Consider the following 23,005-nt stretch of genomic DNA (forward strand, 5'->3'; position numbering starts at 1 on the left):
CCATGAAAGCTGCAATAATACCAAACATATCTAAAAGACTATCTAAAATATCAATTAATGAAGACAAATTTAACAAAAATAGGGAGTATTATAACGAAGCAATAAAAAAATCAGGTTACAATAAAAAAATACAGTACATAAAGAACCATAATGTTGAACACACTAACTTTAGGACAAATGTAAATATAATATCATATAATAGAGTAATGAATAGAAATAGAAATAAAATAGGAACAAATAACAGAACTGATAACAACATAAGTACCAGCACTCGTGAAAAAACAATAAGAATGGAGAACAACACTAACACAAATAGAAAGAATAGGAGGAAGCAACAAACATGGTTCAACATCCCATACTCTATACATATTAAAAATAATATTCCAAAAGAATTCTATGAAATAATAGATAATAACTTTCCACCAAGCAATAAATTAAGTAAAATCATAAACAAAAACACTGTAAAAATTTCTTACTCAACCTCACCAAATTTAATTAGAAATATAATAGGAACGAACAGAGCCAAAATAGAAAAAGCAAATAATAATAACTTAGAAAATAATAGGAATGAAAACCGTGGATGCAACTGCCGTGTAGCTATAGAATGCCCGTTAGAAGGAAATTGCCTCGTATCAGATGTTGTATATAAATGTGAAGTTAAAACTAATAGAGGTATAAAAGCATACATTGGTAGTACGAGCACTCAGTTTAAAACCCGGCTAAATAATCATATTTCATCATTTAACAAAAACAATAATAGTAGCAAAAATATAATAAATAACACAGCAAACACTAATAATACTAATAATAACCATAGTGGGAGGGAAACAAATAGAAAGAAAAATAATAATGACACTGCACTTGGGGAATGGATACGTGAGTTAAAAAGCAAAAACATAGAGTACACTTTGAAATGGTCCGTGATAGGTAGGGCAAAAAGTTATCATCCATCAAAATCAGGCAAATGTTCCTTATGTTTACTAGAATCCTACAAAATACTAACATCTGATAAAAACTCATTGTTAAATCACCGTACAGACAACATACAAATATGTCTGCATAAAAATAAGTTCCTAATATCAAGATATAGATAATAAGTAAACAAATAGATAGACAAAAAACTGAACAAAAATATTTTCTTTTCACCAAAAAAACCGAGTTTTAAGATAAATGAATAAAAAATATTAGAATAGCAAATAAACTTATAAATTACAAACCTGAACACATGATCAATAAATAATAATATGATTAATAAAAAAATTAAAATTAGCAAAAATGACAAAGATTAATAACAAAAAATAAACAAGTTATTTCCCTTTGACTACTAAATTATAAGGTAAATGCACAAATTCTAAAAGATGTAAGTTAATGACTGAATAAATAAGAAACAAAGAATTGATAGAGTTAATTCCCTTTAATCGCAAAATCAGAAAAAACCGTAAACTTGACACTAAAAATTATAAATTGGAAACAACGAAAATAATTAACAAAAGACATAATATAAGAATAAGAAATAATAAATATGTACATAATGATAACCATTTTAGCCTAATAATAAAATAAATACGAGAAAAAAAACAATAACAGGAAAAAATATGTATAGACGGCCAAAAAAATAAAATGAAACGTAAACACCCAAGAGATACGAAAAAAAAGGAAAAATTACTAGCTTAAGAAGAAGTTAAAAAAATGAATTAAATAATTTCGTAAATAATAAATCAAACGTAATAAAAGAAGAAACAAAATAAGAATGCAGAATTAACATAATGGATATTAGATACATAAATTGGAAAGAAATTAAAAAACCAAAAAAATACGAAAATAAGGCTAACAAAAAGAAAATATAGATATATAAAAATCCCATGGAAAAATTTTTAAAGATGGCAACCTCGATAAAAAAATTCCATCCCCATGTGAGTTTTTAAAAACAAATTTTGACTGTAATTAATTGATTTTAATTGTCTCTGAAGAGAACGGTAAATAATGAAGATTCGGTATGTTATAATTAAAACAACCGTTTGTCTTTTTACCCTTCGAAACAGCTGTCAGACTAAGGAGGAAAAAAAAATATATAATAACATGTCTTAAAAAATAATAAAAACAAAAATTGTGTACTACTAAATAAAAGGTGTTGTTTTTCTGATTATATAAATTATATTGCTCTGAATTCTCATCGAGCTAAACCGAGGTTAATATTGGTACAATTATCAATAAAATACCATTTAAAAGGTATTAAAATTGATTGTTAAAAAAATACATATATATATATATATATATATATATATATATATATATTTTATTATTTTTTTTTTTATCATACATGTGAAAGCATGTGCAATATTCTGCTCTCATCAGCTGTCAACCAGAGTGATAAGTTTCGGTGGCCCAAGACAGGACTGCCACTTCTGGTGCCACCAAGCGGCTTTTAGTATTAAGAACTTAGCCGCCAAGCAGAATATTGAAAAAAAATACAACAAAGAAACTTAATCAACTAGACAGGAGAAAAAAAAATATAAATAAATAAAATAAAAATAGTAACAATACAGTCTTTTTATGAAGTCTTTCAGGTGTCGGTTGTCTTATTGAATGTATCCGATCAGAGCCCTTCGAAATTACGACCGTTACAGACAGCGCGTTTGAGATTTTGGAAAAAAGAGAAAGGAGAGAGAAAGAGAAAAAAAAAAAGAAAGAGAAAAAGATAACATTGAACGTGCGAGACATTCAGAAAACAAAAACAAGAGTTTCTTCCCTTGATTAAATATTTTGCTATTTGACTTTGATAATTTTATCGACGCCGCATTTTTTTTTTTTTTTTTTTGAATAACCCAACTGCCGTTAGCGAATTGCAGTTAATTCTTTGAAAAATATATCAGACCATGCGACTGCTAGTCTGTTGAAATAGACTGTTCGCGATTTCATGGAAAAATAAATGAATAAATAAATCTAAATAGAATAAATAAAACTATTTATGAAAAAAAAAAAAGTATATATTAATAATAAAGAAATAAATAAAACATAAAACCAATACTGTAAATAGCTGCATAAATAGATAAACAAGCAAATAAATAATGTTCGTTTTTTTTTTTGTTTTTTTTTTTTGTAATGGTTGATTTTGAATGTTTTTTTTTTTTTTCATATTAATTATTTTATGTCCTTTTAATTTTTTTTTTTTTTTTTTTTTTTTTTTTTTTTTTTTTTTTTTTTTAACCTGCAACGTTAGTTCAATTCTAACGACTGTTCATGCTGAAGTTTTTTAATTTTTTCCTTCGCCCAGATCCTAGCTGAGGCGTGTTGAGTTGTGATTTTAAGTCGATTAGAGGCAGCTTTCAGCTTCTGGCCCATTATTCCCAGTTTTGTAAGAAGCGAAATGACTGAGTGGCTCAGAAACCCACGACACCCAACCTCAATAGGAATTACAAAACATTTCCAATTCTTTTCTATGCAATCGGTGCGTAGTGATTCGTAACGATTTTTCTTTCGTTCATGTGCGTCTTCTACATTCTCCTCCCAGGTGACGGTCAATTCTATCAGGAGGACACTCTTCTTTGTGTCAGACCATGCTACAATGTCTGGTCGTTTTTTCGTTTGGATTATGTGGGCTGGAAATTGTAAAAACGTAAACAGTTCCGCTGAAATTTTCCAGTCATTAGCTCCATTCAACAGCTTCACTTCAGAATTTTTCCTCCTCACAGGACGTTCACCTTCTTTGTGAAACTGGATTGTGGGTTGCTTGACTGTCACTGGTTGTTGGTTTGCTGACTCATTTATGTTCTCAGCAATTCAATAATTATCTCCAGTACCTGGTTATGTCGCCATGTGTACAACTGAAGCAATTTGGGGCATGCGGATAGCGCAGAGTGCCCCGATCCTGTTTACATGAAAAACACAGGTCTGAATCGGTATACCCCCATAATTTTAGATTGGTCGCATTAGGCAGAAGATCATACGTAGAACGAAGAAGAAATGATATCGCCAATGGTTCCATCGCAATTAATGATTTCCATGATAACTTAATTGGTTCGATGTCATTCCATTTTGTCCATGCACATTGTTTGGCCTGAGCGACAGCAACGGCTGTTCTTTGCTCCTCCTCAAACACCCTGACCTCTTCGAGCACCATATCTCTTTTTTCCTTTGGACCCTCTTTAGAGAATATTTTGTTAGTCGTACTGCCTAGCCCAGCTCTGTTGGACTGAGTGACGCCCATTATATCCTTTATTCATAGGCTACATTCCGCCTCCTGAGTGGTCTTCCTGGCCGACCATTTTGTCCCTGATCTTATTTCTGGGTGTATTTTTTTAATGATCTCATCGGCTGAGTCTCTCATCATCATATGGAGTCTCACTTTTTCAACTTTGAACTCCTCCACAAGGGAGGATATTGGCAGCTGTAGGTTTCCAGTATTAGTATATAGGCCTACTTTCGAAAAAACAAGGAGGAACTCCAAGCCACTTGCGCAGGTATGTATTACACATCTGTTGAATGCGTTCAACGCGAGATAGTGCAATTTCATATATCTGTAAAGGCCATAACAGGCGTTAGGTAAGTAGACCATGTTGGTAACACTAAGCCTTCATATTTCCGGGTAGATCTGTCTTTTCAATTGACTTAAGACCCTTTGAAGTTACTTTTTGGATTTCTATACCACGATGTCGATCAGTCAAGGAGATTGAGTACATGCCGCCAAGGCTTTTAAGCGGAATCTCCCTAACTGTTGGGATCGTATCGCTCCCAATTTTGAAATGGATATTCCTAACAGATCCTTTGACTAACGAAAGGCTTTGACTTTTCTTTGGTTTAACCTTAATCCTCGCCCTTGTAAAAAGGTCATGGTATTTTTTTTTTTTAATATATATATATATATATATATATATATATATATATATACACTAGCTGGACCCGTGAAAATTTCACGTTTTCTTTTCTTTTTTTTTCACATACACATTATCCCATCACATATCCGTACCTTGAAACATTTACATTAACTCTTTACTGCCGTGGCCGACGAATTCACCCTGTGTACTATTTTTTTTTTAATAGTAAATGAAGAGTACGGTAGGTAAAATGTATGTAAATATGTATATACCAAAATCACGATATTAGTGCTCCAAATATTCTCAATAAATACATCTTCATTTATGTTTTCTAAATATGTTTATTTAAAAATATTTTCAAAAGTTTTATTTAATTTTTAGCTTATTTATCATATACTTATTATATAATGGAGACTTAGAATGTTTAAAACATGATATTGTTAATTTCGCACAGTAATGGGTTAAACCTGTGCATTTTGTTAAAAAATATTTGAACCTAACGTTGAACCTAACCAAAACTATCCCAGAATATGTTCTTGATGTTTAGATGCATATGCTTGATTACTTAAAATACATTTCAAATGTCAACGTTTAAAAATTATAAACTGTCATTACATCTGTTTTTTCTCCCATATACGTCCACTATTCAGATTGCCTCAGGGAACCCAAACACATGGACAATTTTAGATGACTTCTGTGTATACGATATTTCGTGTAAATGTGATTCCTCTTCTGTGGCCATGCGTGGAATCATTAAGATGTTGGACTTTAACTCTCACAGTCTTCATTGCTCTTGCTCTTGAGAACGCTACATAAAGCTGGCCATGAGTAAAGCACGGCTTTGGTAAATATATGCCAACTCTATCAAGTCTGACCTTGAGCTTTATTTATTGTCATTGAGTATGAGAGGCGAACTGGGAACTGAGTGTGATGGAGAACAAAAGGAATATTGGCATCGCTAGGTTTCAGTTTTATCCTTGGGATAAGTACTTTCTTATGAGCGTGAGAACCGCTGATTATTGATGCCTTGATGCTGTGCTCGTGAAGCTGAATGACCTCTAGTCGAGTGCCGTTACACAGTCCCTGAGTTATGGAGAGGTTTCTCAGTAGCATAATTATTGCTCCAATTTTCAAATTCAACCTATGAGGAGGCATGCCAGATGGAGTAAGAGAATTAATGAATTCCATTGGATAATTTTGTGCTTCCTCATCATTATCGCAACTTACAGAATCAGTGCTGAGGTACGTTTTATTTTCTGTTGGCAACATTCTCAAAATTTCCTCATTGACCGCTAAGCATTCAGAATTCTTTGGAGATAGGATTACTCTTGCTTTCATCTCTTCAGCCGTACAGTTGTCAAACACCTCCGATATCAAAGAGCCATTACATGTACACATTTCAGGAATGTCAATAACATCTGGAGCCACTTCATTAAGAGAACTCTGGAGTGATCCATTGCCCATTTGCAGAAGCCATCTTGAAAACTCCTGTTCATTTGAATTTGCTCTCATGTTCTGTGTGAGGCTCATGTGATGAAAGCTGTGCCATAAGTCTGAGCGTTTGAGGCACACATCTAGCACAGCAGTAGCAGGAGGAGCTCTCAGGACAACCGGAAGTACTTGTCTGAAGTCGCCTCCAAGTAAGATTACTTTACCACCAAATGCAGTGCGGGGGTTCATTATATCTTTCAAGCATTTATCAATGGCTTTCAGCGCATAGCATGGGATCATAGAAGCTTCATCAATAATGAAGACTTTAACTTACATCAGAAAGTTTCCTTGCTCAGAGTTCGGTGGTACATGGCAGACACTTGTTTCGCTTAGGGGAACCGGAAGCTTGAATATACTGTGCAAAATTTTGCCGCATTTCAGCAGTGTTGCAGCAATACCAGTCCAAGCAGAAGTGTTTGTCTTAATGTTGTTAGCGTTAAGGTATTCATATAACTTGTTGAAAAGATAGGTTTTTCCTGAACCACCGGGTGCATCCACATAAAACAATCTATTTTCTGTTTGCTCACCTTGCTCAACAGAGAAGGCACTTGCAACCACAGCATTGAATATCTGTCTCTGTTCAATATTAAGAGAAGTCACATCTATGTTAGAGTTTCCAACATCTCCTTCATGTCCAGGATGATCTCCAACTGGTTCAGGCAGACCAAACATGTTGCAATTCATGCCATTTTCCATGAATAAGGTATTCAGAAAGTGGAGAGCAACATTTTCAGCAGTTATGTTATCATATCTAAGCAGCAGATCTTTGATCATAAAATGCTTATTCTCATTCCATAAATGCAGAGCATTCACGGGCTGGTTGAAGACGCACATCACGGAAAACATGGATAATAGTTGTCGTGGCATCTGATGAGCTGCTGCTTCTGTCAAAGCTTCCTGCAATGCATTGTCATTCTCAACCAGGCACAGTCTGATGCATGCGTCTTTGAAGGTGGCCATTTCTTGACCATCGATTGTCTTCAAATCGCTGAATGAAGTCGCTCCGGGGACATGAAGGAGCAACATCCTCAAATAAAATTTTTCTTCATTCCGAGGACTTGCAGAGTACATTCTGGTTAAAATGTTGCTGAATCTAATTCGCCGTGTCCACTTTGTTGTTTGTTTGTTGAAGACATAATTCTCAGGTACAGAACAATAGAAAAGATTTCTTGCATTCTCATCTGTTTGATTGAGTTTGAACCAAGCTGTCAATTGTGTGTCACGTTCTTCTGCTTTTGCTGCCGCCTGTCTTTGATTCCCTTCTCTATAGTAAACATGCTGCTCATCAGGCAAATGTACAGCAAGCGATAAACAGTGTGGGATTGAGCATGCATTTTGAACTCTGACAATCTCCAAAAGCCCTCTGGAGGAGACACATATCTACATGACAAAAAATGTTTAACTTCATTGTGTTCATGTATTCCAGTGGGCTCATTATTCTCTAAAACATGTCTAATTTCCATGTTTGCACAATCGTGACCTTTATATATATATTTGAATAAATATTTTACGCTTTTCACCGAGGAACACACTTCAACATTAATATGGGCACGGTATTTTTCCAGTAGATACTTATTGTATGGGACAACGAATCTGTTGTCAACCTCATGAGTGCCAACTTGTACCTTTTCTCCATTGTTTCTCCGTCTGTACACTGGATATCCGGATACATTTGTATTCGTTTCTTCAAGGAAATCTTTTGGAAATTTTTTCTCACATGTTCCATCAACCATGCACACAGAATTAGGGTTTTATATCCCACATGGACCATGGATCATCAATATTCTCACGCATTCTCTCAACTCTGGGTAGTCTAATGGAGGTATTTCAGCACAAACCATCTCATCAATTTGTTCTCTTGTCCTCAGTTTGTCTTCTTCTCGCAGCATTACCAAAAGGTGGCAATGTGGTAGACCGTGCTTTTGAAATTCAATGACATAGATATGAGCAACTGGAACAGCAAATATGTCTATCCTTGATATCAATCAAAAGTTAGGTGCATGTTATAAACTCGTGCAACTAAATCTGGCCTGTTTTGTGTTTCATGCGGTCCAAGGTTCTCTGTGATTTCTCGACACTTTGGGTTACACGTGTATGTCAAGAAAATATCTGGTTTTCCAAATTTGCAGACGATCGCCATGGCATCTTGATATGCTTGTTGCATGTTTCTCGGACTTCCTGTGAATGTAGAGGGCAAAATGACTGGAACACCTCTTGATGCTCATTCTGTCTTCCTAGGTGATCCATGAGACCCGAATAAAGTGCCACTCTTAATTGTGCTTGGTTATTTTGAATGAAGTTCAGACGGCATCCCTCCACCTTCACATAAGCTCAACAATATATTGTTGCAATAATTTTCCAGCTCGATGCAAAGCACTAAAGCCATCTCTGATTGCTAGCCGGTATGAGTAAAACTCTTGCATGGTGACTTTGGTGCGAACACGAGTTTGGCGTTGTGCCACATGAACTATTTGTATATGCCATCCCAATTCTCCATTCGGAAAGAGAAGAGGATAAACCATGGGATCAAGATGGCAAGAGATGTAAGCAATCCTCTCCCTCTGTTGACCTATGGGATAAACAATGATATCACGATGTACTGGAGGTGCACCATCATCACCAACGAATATGGCTGCAATCTCATTGCCTGATGGGTTGTTGTATGTCCTTCTGTCAGGGCCAGGGATGAAGTGCATGGTTACTTTTCTTGGTGACACGTTCTCAATTGCAGCTCTCTCTTGGTCTTGTTGTTCAATATCCCTCATATTATGGTATGCTGCTGCATAAGGATTATTAATCAGTGCTTCATTTATCTTTTGAAAAACAGACACTAAACAGTTAGCATTTTCTGGAGCATTTACTCTATTGTGTATGGCTTTATTGGTTTCTATGATGTACAGCTGGCCATATCTTCTCTCTTCAGGGTCATTTGCATGGAGGTTGCTTGCGTAGTGGTAAGTTTGACCTTCTAAACCGAAACAATAGGGTCCACGTCCTGGAGGGGGTCTAATATTGGCACCAAAAGATGCAAAAGCAAATGCAGAATTATAGTTGCTTATATTCTGCCTGAAATTTGCACCCTCGGCATTGTTGGCATCAAATAATAATCTTAAATTTTCGGGGTAATCTTGTAAGGGGGGTAGCATTACTTTTCCGTTATGACAGCAATTTAGTTGTTCTCTTTGGAATCTTAAGGCTCTGCAAAATTGACATTGGACATCCATGGCCCCAATGTAATATATTTGGCGTTCCATATTGTGGGCATTTCTATGACGTTGAACTCTATTTCGCTCATTTTCAAGATGATTTTGGCGCTCTTGTTGATTCATATTATTTCTTCTTACATGGTCCCTGTTTCTCATGTTTTCTAGAAATTGCTGTCTTTCTTCCATATTCATATTATTTCTCCTTACGTGATCTCTATTTCTCAAATGGTCAAGATGTAATTCTCGTTCATCCTGGCTCATATTACGCCTTTTCTGTTGCATTCTTTGTCTGTTTCGATCACGGATTGATTGTCTTTCCTCTTCTCGCAAACGCTGTCGTCTGATTCTCTGTCTCTCTCTTGCTGCTTCTCTTTGCTGTGTTCTTCTCTCATCCATTGCTCTAGATGGGCCAAACGGTCTGTGTTTAATCTGTCAATAATAAATGAATTTTCTTTTTTTTTTCTCTCTCTCCCTTGAGCGTTCTCTTTTTTCTCTCTCTGCCTGGGTTGGCAGACGATAATAATTATTTGAAGCCAAATTTTTCAGAAAAAAAAGCAAAGAAGGCCAAATTTAAAAGCGCAGGGACATTTTTGAAGTAAAAAAGGCTAACAAAAAGCCAAATTGAAAATTAAAGGAAAATTGACTATATCGAAGTTGTTGACTTTCAAATATAAACATTTAGTAAGTAACTGTGTTAACAGATTTTAAAATATTTTTAATTAACGAAGACAGCGTTTCTCTATCTATCTATCTATCTATCTATCTATCTATCTCTCTCTCTGCCTTGAGCGTGCGTACAGAAAAGGGCCGAACTTGAAAAAAAAAGCCAAACAGAAACTCTGATAGCCAAACTACTTTTTCTTTTTTTTCTCTTCCCTGCCCCCATCTATCTCCCTCCCTCTCTCTCCCCCTCTCACTCCTCTATCTCCCCCTCCCTCTCTATCCTCTTGGCTTTGGTTATATCTAACAGCAATCAGTCGTAGTTGCGAGAATATTTTTAATTAACGAAAACTGCGTTTCTCTCTCCCCCTCTCTCTCTCTCTCTCTCACACTCTGTCTGTCTATCTATCTATCGCTCCCTCTCTCTCTCAAACAAATGTAAAGAAAAATAAACAATGAAAAAAAAACAAATAAATGTTCAATTTTTGTCCCCGGCCCGTGGAAAGTATTGTTATGGTTGTTTCCTTAAAGAATACCTAAAAATCAATTATTTCATAACATATTTTGAACGGTCAAACTGTAAATTTCTAGAAGTAAAAAGACATATAGCGGTGAGAACATATATATACATAAAGAGAGAGAGAGAGAAATATGAGAGAGAGAGGGGGAGAAAGAGAGACCGCCGTATGCTACTACTAAATTTTCATTTGTGTATGTACTTATACATTTGTTTAATGATATAGAGGGAGACAGAAACAGAGAGAGAGAGAGCGAATGATGGTTTCACAGTATATTTTTACTCCTACTACATTAAACGTTTATTTTTCTTTTTTTTCTCTCTCTCCCTTGAGCGTTCTCTTTTTTCTCTCTCTGCCTGGGTTGGCAGACGATAATAATTATTTGAAGCCAAATTTTTCAGAAAAAAATGAGAGAGAGACAGCAGACAGAGGGGGAGAAAGAGAGACCGCCGTATGCTACTACTAAATTTTCATTTGTGTATGTGCTTATACATTTGTTTAATGATATAGAGGGAGACAGAGAGCGAGAGAGAGAGTGAATGATGGTTTCACAATATATTTTTACTCCTACTACATTTAACGTTTTTCTTTTTTTCTCTCTCTCTCTCTCCCTTGAGCGTTCTCTTTTTTTCTCTGCCTACCTTCAGCGTTTTACATTAGCCTTCGTTTGATGTGTATTCCGCTAATCCAGGAACGAAACATGAAATATTTTTCTAAAAATATGTTTACTCCTACAACATTAAATTTCATGAAAAAAAAACTCCCACTCTCTCCTCTAGGCGTTGTTTATATTTAAGAGAGAGACAGAGAGAGAGAGAATGATGGTTTCGCAATATATTTGTACTACTACTACAGTAAATTTCATGAAAAAGTTTTAATAGGAGAAAGGTATATATTTACATGTGTGGTTAAATTATCTCCACCGGCACGGTTTTCGTCGGATCTAGGTGGACCCGTGTAAATTTCACGGTTTTTTGTTTCTTTTGTTTTTCTCTCTCTCCCTTGAGCGTTCACTTTTTTTCTCTCTCTGCCTTGAGGGTTCCATTTTTTCTCTCTGCCAGGGTTGGCAGACGATAATAATTATTCGAAGCCAAATTTTTTCAGAAAAAAAAAGCCAAAAAGGCCAAATCCAAAAGCGCAGGCACGTTTTTTTAAGTAAAAAAGGCCAACAGAAAGCCAAATTGAAAACTGCAGAAAAATTGACTATATTGAAGTTGTTGACTTTCAAATATAAACATTTAGTAAATAACTGTGGAAACAGATTTTAAAATATTTTTAATTAACTAAGACTCTCTCTTTCTCTCTCTCTGTCTATCTATCTATCGTTCTCTCTCTGCCTTGAGCGTTCGTTCAGAAAAAGGACAAATTTGGAAAAAAAAGCCAAACAGAAATTCTGATGGCCAAACTACTTTTAAAATGAAGCCAACCTGGCAACCCTGATCTCTGCCTTGAGCGTTCGTTTAATGTGTAATCCGCTATTCCAGAATAAAATCTTCTCAACCAATCAAATTTGCCGGAAAGTGTGACACACATAGATAGGTAGTTACAAGCGTATTAATATATAGATTATACCGCCTAGCCCTTAACTTTTGGACCACGAGAATTTGGACAAACTTTTGTGTTATTGGTCATAACTTCAAAAATATCCAACAGATGCTTATGAAATTTAGGCGAGACATGAGTGATGATTATATCTATAAGTATATATGCATATTAAGTATTTTAAATGAACGGTTTTTCTTAAAAAGTACTTAAACTTGTCTTGAAACTACTAGCCCTTAACTTTTGGACGCTACTGTGTGTGTATATATATATATATATATATATATATATATATATATATATATCAAGATAAGCAGTATTCTTCATGATTTTTTTTTGTATGATTGCAGACAATTTATGAATAATTGAATCCTGTCATCAATAAATTGTGATGTAGAAACATCAATATTTCTCCTGTGTCAGCCTTCATTCGGTTTCATTTCGGTGAATAAATACTTCCTCCCACACTGAATAATCTTTCACTCTCAACTGAAGATGGTGGGACACACAAGTATTTTTTTTGACACAACGGACAAAGATGGAAAATTATTTTGGTTGCTGCTCCAACAAAGAGGATCTTCCCACTGTCCAATCATTTTAACTTCCTCATACTTGGACATTTCAAACATTATTTCTTTTTCCAATGCTCTTTCTTGTTTATCCTGTTCATTTATGGAAGTAGACTCTTGATGTTTTTCCTGACTCTTTAAATTCCAGTAAGCACTGGTTGAAACTAAAGTTGAAATTGTTTTCATCCTCCTCGGTATCTCCTTTTTCATCTGCAGAAAAATCTGAATGTGATGAATCTAAAGTAGTCAAAATGGTTTTATTTTTATTTATTGAATTTATATCTTCAAGTAACCAATGCTGTATCTTCTCATGCTGGTTGTCTTGGTCATCATTTAAAAAAATTAATTTATACCGTGGATCAAGATACGTTGCCATTATCAAGTTCTTATTGTTGAAATAGGTTGGAAATCTTGAGCTGACAGAAGATTTCCAAGCAGATAAGGTGGAACCTAATCCACTAAATAAACCTTTTTCTTCTGCCTTTTCAAAAAATTTACAAATCACTTTTGTGGCAGGGATAATTGATGATGCCAAAGCCTCCCTTACACTTATATAGTTTGTAGAATCAACAAAGTTTTTTAAGATTTTTATCAATTTTTCTAGAATTCTCCATTGATTCACACCCAAGCAGGGTAGTTTTGCCTGTTGTGAACAGTAGGCTATCAAAGCACTTTTTTTGCTCAAATACTCTTTCCATAGTATAGTATTGGCTATTCCAGCGGGTGGTGATATCCTGTATGAATTTATGATTTGGTACATTAAATTTTTTTTGATATTCCTCTTGAAACTTATTAAAGGCTGCAGGGGAATGATTAAAATGGCCAATAATTTTTTTTATCACTGCCATCATGTCTTTTACATAGCGTTGTTCAAAAATGGCATCATTTAAAACCAATTGTAAAGTATGCAGGAAACCTGGCAATGAATCATATCCCGCTTGTGCAACTCCTGCAGCCATATTTGCTGCATTGTCTCTAACTATAATGTGCACTTTATAGTTAGGAATATTGTATTCTTTAATCGTATCTTGCAGACAATTGGAAATGTTTTCAGCCGTGTGAGTGGTTGTAAATGGAACAACACGAAGTACTGCTGTCCTTTGTTTATATTCTTTTGTAATCCAATGTCCAGTGACGCTTAAAAAAGATACATTGGATGTTGTGGCAGTCCAGCCATCTACTGTAAAAGAAATAAATTGAACATCGTTCAATTCATTTAGGATATTATTCCTAACTTTGGAAAAAATATTATATATAATAGATTCCTTAATATATTTCCTGGAAGGAATGTTGTAATTAGGACATATTTCTTTTAAAAGTCTTTGAAACCCAATATCTTCCACAATTGAAAAGGGCTGCAAATCAACTGCAATCATTTCCCCAATTAATTTATGTATAGTTTGTGACTTTGCATCATTGATGTCCCAAATCTTTTTCTTTTCTAATATTTCCGTAATGCTAAGTTGTTTTGATGTTGCTCTTATGGATGTAGACGTCTCACCTTGATCAAACTTTCTTTTCTTTGTCCGGCTAATAAATAAATCAAGCTTGCGTTTCTTCTTTTCTTCAATTTTTTGTTCCTTTTCTTTTTTATTTTGCTCCTCCAATTCATTTGGATGCTTCATAGTTAAACGTTTTAACATGTTGGTTGTGGTCATGTTAGATGGTTTTGTTCCTCGCGATATTTTAATTTGACAGACTTTGCAAATGGCTTTCAACTCATCATCTTCATCAACTTCAAAAAGTTTCCATGCAAGACTTTTTTGGGACCTTGAGGCCATATTAGAAAATTCAGTTTATCTGTAAAAACAAATTTACTATTAAATTTTGTTTTAAAGCTAGTCACTTATTTGGATAATTAATTGATAATAATCTGCTAAAAAAGACAAAAAGAAAAAAATATAAAGGGATGGGGCGGTAAATTGTACCAACCAGTAGTTAACAAAAAAAACTTATAGAATTTAATTTTTGAAACCAATGTGTAAAAGTTTACATAATGGAATGCAAATATGCATTTTCTTTTGAAATTTTTTTTTGGTTGACTGTGTTCAATTCACACATGGCTGATGCGGTTCAATATTGCTAAACTATAAGTCTTAAGTAAAATTCTATTTATAAATACTTTTTAAAATGAAATTATTTAATTAATCGTAAATATTATTTAGACATAAAAATTAATTACAAAACCTTTTAAAAATATATATTAATTTCTTTTTCATTCGGCAAAAAACTGCGTCAAACACTTTTTTTTAATTTTCAATTTAAAATTCTAGAAAAAAGATTATATTCTGCTTTTAATATAATCAAATTCAGGGTTTTATCTTTCTGGGGAAAAAAAATAAAAATAATGGATTTTATTTCAATGAAATTTAAAAAAAACAACTTGACTGAATTGAATTAATTACCCTTAAATTAACGAAGGGGTTATTTAATAACTTTAGGTTTGGAAGAGATAGGTATGGGGTCGGTTTGAGTGTTTTTGTTTTCACTCGCTATTGTGGGAAAACAGATTATTTATTTAATAAAATAATTGGTACAAGCGGAGTAAATGTGTTTTGAACTAAGGGATGCTCCCCAAAGATTAACACGGCGATATTTTCACGATATTTTCGCAATTTCTTACTTTTACAAACATTTTTTTTTTTTACTAACTTTGATTTATTAAAACTTTTTTTTTTTTTTTTTTCAGACATTTTTTAATTTACAACACATTTTTAACGACATGTGTGTGCGTTTTGCGTCAGAATTTCTCACTTTTACAATAAATGTTTATTTATTTACTTACGTTGGTTTATTAGCCCTCTTTCTCACTTTTACAAACATTATCGTTTTACTTACTTTGGTTTATTAAAACTTTTTTTTTTTTTTTTTTTTTTTTTTGCAAACATTCTTTAATTAACAACAAGCATTTATTTTTAAGGCGGAGTTGATCAACTCACCCTCACCCCCCGGTGCGGAATTTTTATACCGATAGTTTTAATTAATTCTTTTGATGGATTTTTATTGATTAGACACTAATCCATCAGATTATGAACAAAAAAATTTTTTATCATTATTTCGACATTTGGAGGGTGGTACTCACTTTTTACTTACAACGTTCTGGTAAATTGGTCACCCATTTTGTAACCAATGATTAAAAAATGAAGGAAAAAGAAAATGAATGAAAATATTTGTTTTAACTTTTTATTGTTATATTTTTATATTGTAATAGAAAACTGAACAAGGCGTGAAAAGTCATAAAAAATGTTTAAAAAAAATTTTTTTTATTATTATCTGATACATAAGTCTCTATTGGATGTTATTAACAAGAAAAAAGTTCCAAAATGTGAAAATTATAGAATTTATAAGAGCAGGCGGTGAAAGCCAACGTCCGCCTAAAAAAAGTTAAAAAAAAAAAAAAATCAACTTTATTTTATTTTACAAAACCCAAAATGAGATTAGAATTTGGGACCCCATCGCTTCAGTAGGACCTTTTGGTGCCATTTTTACCTACTTATTCACTTGTGCCATTTTTACCGAGCACCACATTTTTGATACTGCGAGAAATACGAACCATGCTGAAATAATGTTATTATTGAAAAAGCTATTCTTTAACTGTTCACCTAACAAAAACTACCATAAAAATTTAATTCAACTTGGAAATAACACGGTACGTACACTGCACAAGCACCAAAGTAAAATCCCAATTCTCGTTGAATGGTTCCAATATGGGATCAGTTTGCTATAACGTTGTAACTAAAAACTAGCACCTCTTTAAAATGTCAAAATACTTTTGCTTGTTTTTTGTGAGATAATCTGGTAAGTGTCCAATCAATAATAATCCACTGTTCTGTTCGGTTTCTTACAGTTTTTCAAAATTGCAAAAAAAAACAAACAGAAAAGAATATAGACGGGGTGATGCTTGTTCGGGTATACTCCAAAAATGTATCTAATTGGGTAAAAAAGTAACTTAGTTTGTCTTTAACATTTGCTTTTTTGTTTATTTATTGTTTCACCCATTTTTTTGGCATTATTATTCTCAAAGATTATTCAAAAGAAACGTGAAGGTATTGTGCAATTAAGAAACTATCTTATTTATTCAATAAATATATTTTTATATTTGAAAATTAAAGTTATTAGAACTAGAATATAGTTGAAACCACAAAAACAATTTCTTAGTTATTTCATTTCATAATTAGCATATTCATTACAAGCACAGACTAGTTAAAATTAAATTAATTTTCAATTCATGAAACACATTTTGACTGTCTTTAAAATAGTTTAAAAGTATACACTTACATTTTTATCTTGGAAAATTTACACTGTCTTTTGTGTGTCTTGTCAGTAGCTGAGAAACGTGAAAACTAAATTGTCAAACGATATGACCACCAATTGGCAGAAATAATTTCTATCTGTAGTTTGGGATTTAAGGCTTTATATTTATTGTTCCGTGCAGACACATGATGCCAATATGTCTTTTTGCATAAAGGTGTGAAAACTTTTGAGTTCACTAATCCCTTTAATGTCCACTTTACTTGTTGCTAACACTTTGAAATTAGATTTTTTCACACTTTGTTACCATTGGCTTGCCAGTGCTGGCTAGGTGACCCCAGATAGATATATATATATATATATATATATATATATATATATATGAATTTCGGTGAAAATGGCACAAGTGAATAAATAGGTAAAAATGGCACGTAATGGATTAATGAGAAAAATGACAAAACGAGAACATGCATGAATATCTCACAGTATATTAAAATGGGAAAACGTGCGAAATTTGTCGAATTAAAAAGGGTGCTAGACGACCGATCTGGTCTCAAATTTTACCCTCGTTTTGAGTTTTCCAAAAGTTAGGTCATGTACTGCGACGTCACCGGTGTTACAGAAAATGAGAAGTTTGTCAAATTTAAATAGATCCTAAATGCGAATCTTGTTTTTGAGATTTCCCAAAGTGCTATTACGTCACAGGTGTCAGAAATAACTTTTTTCATTTGTGTGGTAATTCATTCACCTCTTCTCCCCTATTATGTTGAACACTGGGCAGAAATAAATTAAAAAAATCTCCCTTATTTACAAACAAGTTCCTTTTATTTTAATTAGTTACTTCTATTTATTTGTTTCTTTACCATATATTCGATTCGATGTCTATACTAATAGATGCCTTAAAAATAAGAATTATCGAACATTTATTACTATAGACAACAAAATGAAAAAGTAAAATATACAACAAATAAATGCTACCAAACGCAAGATATGCTAAAAGTAAAAATAAGCAGTTTATATATTTTTCAAAAATACAAACAAAATAACTTGGGCATAAACAATTATAGCGAGGAACAGTCCATTTGATGACGGCTTCTGATATTGAAATCAGAAATCAACATTGTTATTCGTTCCTCGTAATTTATGTACACTTAGTGTTGTTTCTTTTTTTATGGAACTCCTGCATTGCAACATGTCGGCAATGGAGACGAGTTATCGACCCCTTTATGAAAACCTTAATGTAAAAAAAAAATACTAAAAACAATCTATAAATGTTTTTAGCATATTTTTTTTTCAATTATGAATCATTCATTAAAAAGAAATATTAAAACTTTAAAATTATAGTTCGATACATTTTTATACTTTAAAATTAAGTACTCCTTGTGCGTTGAGTCTTATAGCTCACAGCCTAAATATTCAATGACCTCTCCCCTTGGTGCGGAAATAAACTTTTTTTATTTTGTAAACAAACGAACGTATTGTACTTATGGATGTTTGATACTGAAAGAAATATGAACTTAAAAAAAATAATGTTACTTTTATTTCATTAAATTGTTAGGTGAAAGTGCAAAATAGTTCACCCCACTTCCATGTTAAGAATGGCTTTCTAAATAGTTATTATTACAACGTTGTTTGTATTCTCGGGGTGTCAAACATGTATAAGTACCTATTTTAATTCTAATTCATTTAATCATTTAAAAATGTTGAATGGTGCGAAAAAATGTTTGTAATAAACCAGCGTAAATAAATAAGTAAAAAAAATAAAATGATACGTGATCAATTTCATTTTAGAGATATTTCTTTCAAAAGCCTTCTTTGAAAAAAAGAAAAAGTATATTGTTCTATTAAACCTTTTACTGTTTAAATAATTTGACTTTGCTCGTTTTATTTTAAGAAAATATAAGTTGAAAAAGCATTTGCATTCACTATTAGAAGATTTGTTAGTAAAAAAAAACAGTCGCCAAAAAGATAAGCATATTTTTTAAAATTTTTACTAACAATGTAGAGCCCTGCATACTTCTTTTCAAGTTAACTCGTTTGTAGTTTTGATTACAATAGATCTGAATGAATGAATCTTGTAAGGGAGGGGGCACTAAGCATTGCCCTGTTAGTAATGAATTTCTTTGGTTTCTTTTTATAGCATGCTACATTTCTCTCTTGCGGTTAAAAATATCAGGACATTTTTTTTCTTTTTTTCAACATCAGACTAAAAGAATCGTAATGAAGGAATCGGAAAATTAAGGTATTTTTTAACGATGTGATTCCGATTCCGATACCTCCCAAAATACACGATTCTTACGATTAACGATTCCGATTAATCGTCCCACCACTAACCACAAAATACTTGATGGTTTTTTTTTTTTTTTGAGATGTGAGATTATGACATTAAACATAAGTTTTGCCACATCCTCCTGGTGCATCCACATAAAAGCAGGAATATTTAGGCACTTTTCCTTTTCTCTTCATTGTAACAGATTCAATCACAATGTCACTGACCAGTCAGTGTGTTTGTCTTGGTAATTTGAGACGGTTTCAGGTTCCATTTGCTGTATACCAATAGGTCCATGTAAGCCAGTTGCTAAACAATTAGTACCATTTTCAATGAGGACTGTATTGATGGATTGCAAAGCCATATTTTCAGCCTGGTCCATTGCAAATCCTGGTGTAAAAAATCTTCCATCATAAACTTCTTGTGGCTATTCCATAAAGCAAGAGAATTTGTAGGGTTTGAATAGGCACATATTGTAGCAAACATGACTCGAAGTTGCGAAGACATTTGTAATGCAGTGGCTTCAATCAAAGCATTTTCAAATGATTCATCATTTTGAAGAAGGCCAAGTTTTAGGCATGCTTCTTTAAATGTAGGCATAAGTTCACCTTCTACAATTCGCAATTCTTCAAAAAATTTTCAGGGCCAAGTACGTTGATGACTTCATGTACTGGAATAAACCTTGTGTCATTTCCTTGACCAAATTCAATGAACATTGCCTCCAGGCCCAACTCTTTCAAGACTGGAAATACAGTGATGGCAATGACAAGGACATCTGTGTCGTTAGCTTTCAGCAGTACTGTTTTGTAACCATGATTAACTGCATGTTTTGCATGTACAAACATCCTTGTGTCTGACTCCTCATGGTTGCAAGGTGCTAGTCCTTCAAAACTGATATTCTGATTGCTAACAATATTTGCAACTCTGGTGATTACCACGTAATTTTCATGATCCTGTGCTAGTGAAGTGATTCTATTAGCCAGAAACTTGAAGAGAGCTGTTTTATTGTCATCATCCCTCAAGAAATTTCGCCAGTTGGGAGGGAGCTTGCCATTGTGGGTTACCCGACGCTTTGCACCTTTTCCACATTTTGTCCGTGTTTCAGCTTTCAAACTTGGTAAGTAAACATCAAAAACAATGTCAGTCCTCTCGTATGCTGAACTGAATTCAGTACCTTTGGAAAAAAATCAAATTGTGCATACTCTTCGAAGGTTTTTGATTTGCAGGGTGGTATTGTGTTTACCAATGCTGAACCATCGATGATGATGACTGACACATGTAGAACTGAATCTGGACATGTAACTTTGGACTGAAGAAGCAATGCAAGTTGAGACTTTGTACCACTGTAGAGGCTTCCATTTTCACTCAACGATGCAGGAAAGGACTGGTTCTCATGTTTAAAGAATTCCATCAGGTCACACTCCCTGGATTGGCAAGATATGAATAGTTTAGAGAATAGGCGTCATCTTTCAAACTTTTATGTTTGGCATCAGTCACTGCTGCTTCTTGTGTCTGGTCAAAGAAGTCTATCTTGTTCCTTTTGATTTTGGAATAGAAAGCAGCCCGGTTTCCTCCCTCTAAGGTCTTCATGAATTCTTTAAAGCGAGTCCTGTCATTCCCATAGTGCATGCGAACAGCTTCAGCTGCGGTTTCCGATGCTATAATCTTTGTATCCAGAGTGAGTAGATCGGATGATTCTCCTTGAAATGGATTGCCCATTTCATTGATGACAGCCGTGAGCTTTGTTACTTTGCCATAGAAAGCTTTCTGGGATTGACCTGTTTGTTCTCTGTGTTTCATGTTTTCAGTAACATCCTTGTTCGATGACAGTGCTTCATCTTCTTCAGTAAGACGACTCACTTCTGGCCCTGCTACCATCCATCTTCGTAGTGCTGAAGGATTCTCTGTCACACCTACGACCCCACCCTCTCCTTTGATGATTGCATTTTCCTGTTCATGTGCTTGATCAATGGCCATAGAAGAAAATGGTCGCAATGACTTGAAGACAACAAATTTGCCATTTTTGAATTGCAAATGCGTATCAGGATGGGTCTGCTCTAAGCACAGCATGTCCTTCAGATGAACTGATAGCCATCTTGCATAGTTGTAGTTATTGTTGGCAAAGAAGTATGGTATCAGCTCCATCAATGTTTCGACATAAAGTCTGAAGTCAGCTTCCCTGAAAGAACGTATCAGAGCTAGTATGGTCAGTTCCATTGAAAGCACTAGATACCAGTAACTGAATTGCGGGCTCTCTGCTTTTTGCTTCTAACACCACTCATCAAAGCTTAAGATAACTGACGCATCTTGCTCCAAAGAAGTATCTGCAATGTAATACTCGTATGCTTTTTTTCATCAGTGTGTAGAGGCTACATGCAGTAATCTGGTGAGCGTACCGTGTCCTAGTAACACTTGAAGCAGTGATGAAAGATTCTGCAATACCAGACGAAGCTACATCTGCTTCTACAATGGCTTCTATCCAACCACTTGCTTTTAGAAGCCACCCAATTGACTTCAGTGCAGCCATTTCAACATGTAAGCCGCCAAACATGATGACGAACTTATTTTCACCATATTGCTGAGGCCAGTGCCATTGTATTTGCTTGGTCAATGCATAAAGTGGCTGATCAGCAGTTATGACTGGAATTTGCCCTGGGTTGAGGAACGCTATTGTCTCTCTAATCCTCTCCATAACATGTCGTATTGTGGCAACTGAGTGGGCTTGTTCTCGGAGGAGAGGTAGAATTGATGTAATGCTCACTTTGAAATCTAAACCTCTCTTCTCAGAAGCATGGTGTGCCGACCAGGTTATGTTAACATCAGCATCAATGCTTTGTGTCAGATGAACCTTTTCTAGCCACTGAAATTCATTTGCTAACAAAAGCCTGCGAAAGTCAATATCGACACTTGTTGTATATTCGAACTCTGGAGGCAGCAGAGTCTTGTTCTTTAGATATGCAGGATGAATGTTTGTGAAAGATTCTGGAAGTTCAGGCACCCGTTTTATACTATGATTTTTTATCATAAGTCGCTCACACAGTTCACCATCACTGTCAGACGTTGGATGTTGAAATAGTGAGATACTGGTACCATGAAAGGATGTTGTAGCTGTTGTTGCAGACGCATTGTGATCTATATTGTTCATAGCTGATGTGGTAAAAAGACCTTTCCTAAGTTCTGTAGGGCACACAACACCCTCTTCAGTGTACCTGTCAACAACGGCATCACCCAATTGAGCAGATATTTCAAGCATCCTGTCATATGAAATGCTTAGTCCCTGGTCATGTAACAGTTCCACAAGTCCTCGTTTTCGTATTTTCCCATACAAAGATAGGCCCATAAAGATGAGAAAGGGAGTCTCACGATTGTGTGAATGTCTGAATGTGGATGAATTGCTTTTGTGGCGGCTATCTTGGATTTTTTGAGTGGCCCAAAAGTTTTTTCGGAAGAGTAGACCATTGTGAGCAATCATGCCAAGTTTCATGCTTGCTTACCAAAATGAACGATTTTTCCTTAATCTGCTCAATCGAAGCAGTCATGTCCCTTGTAGATGTATTTAAATATATATTTAATACTCTGCACAGATTTCAACATTAATATGGGCACGGTACTTTTTTAACAAGTAAGAATTAAAAGGTACAACATAACTATTATCTACAATGTGGTTTCCAACTTGTACAGTAAG

General features: G+C 34.3%; 2 protein-coding genes across 2 annotated transcripts; both read right to left on the reverse strand.

Moving 5' to 3' along the window:
* Window positions 1-5,678: 5,678 nt before the first annotated feature.
* Window positions 5,679-6,545, reverse strand: LOC145292727 (ATP-dependent DNA helicase PIF1-like). The gene has a single exon (XM_080138764.1). The coding sequence runs from the start codon at window positions 6,543-6,545 to the stop codon at window positions 5,679-5,681; it is 867 nt and encodes a 288-aa protein (XP_079994890.1).
* Window positions 6,546-8,626: 2,081 nt separating this feature from the next.
* On the reverse strand, window positions 8,627-9,907 carry LOC145292728 (uncharacterized). The gene has a single exon (XM_080138765.1). It carries the CDS (start codon window positions 9,905-9,907, stop codon window positions 8,627-8,629), a length of 1,281 nt encoding a protein of 426 aa, XP_079994891.1.
* Window positions 9,908-23,005: the final 13,098 nt, after the last annotated feature.

This window comes from Euprymna scolopes, chromosome 14 (assembly GCF_053919585.1).
Source record: "Euprymna scolopes isolate OS-2025 chromosome 14, ASM5391958v1, whole genome shotgun sequence".
Classification (NCBI taxonomy): domain Eukaryota; kingdom Metazoa; phylum Mollusca; class Cephalopoda; order Sepiida; family Sepiolidae; genus Euprymna; species Euprymna scolopes.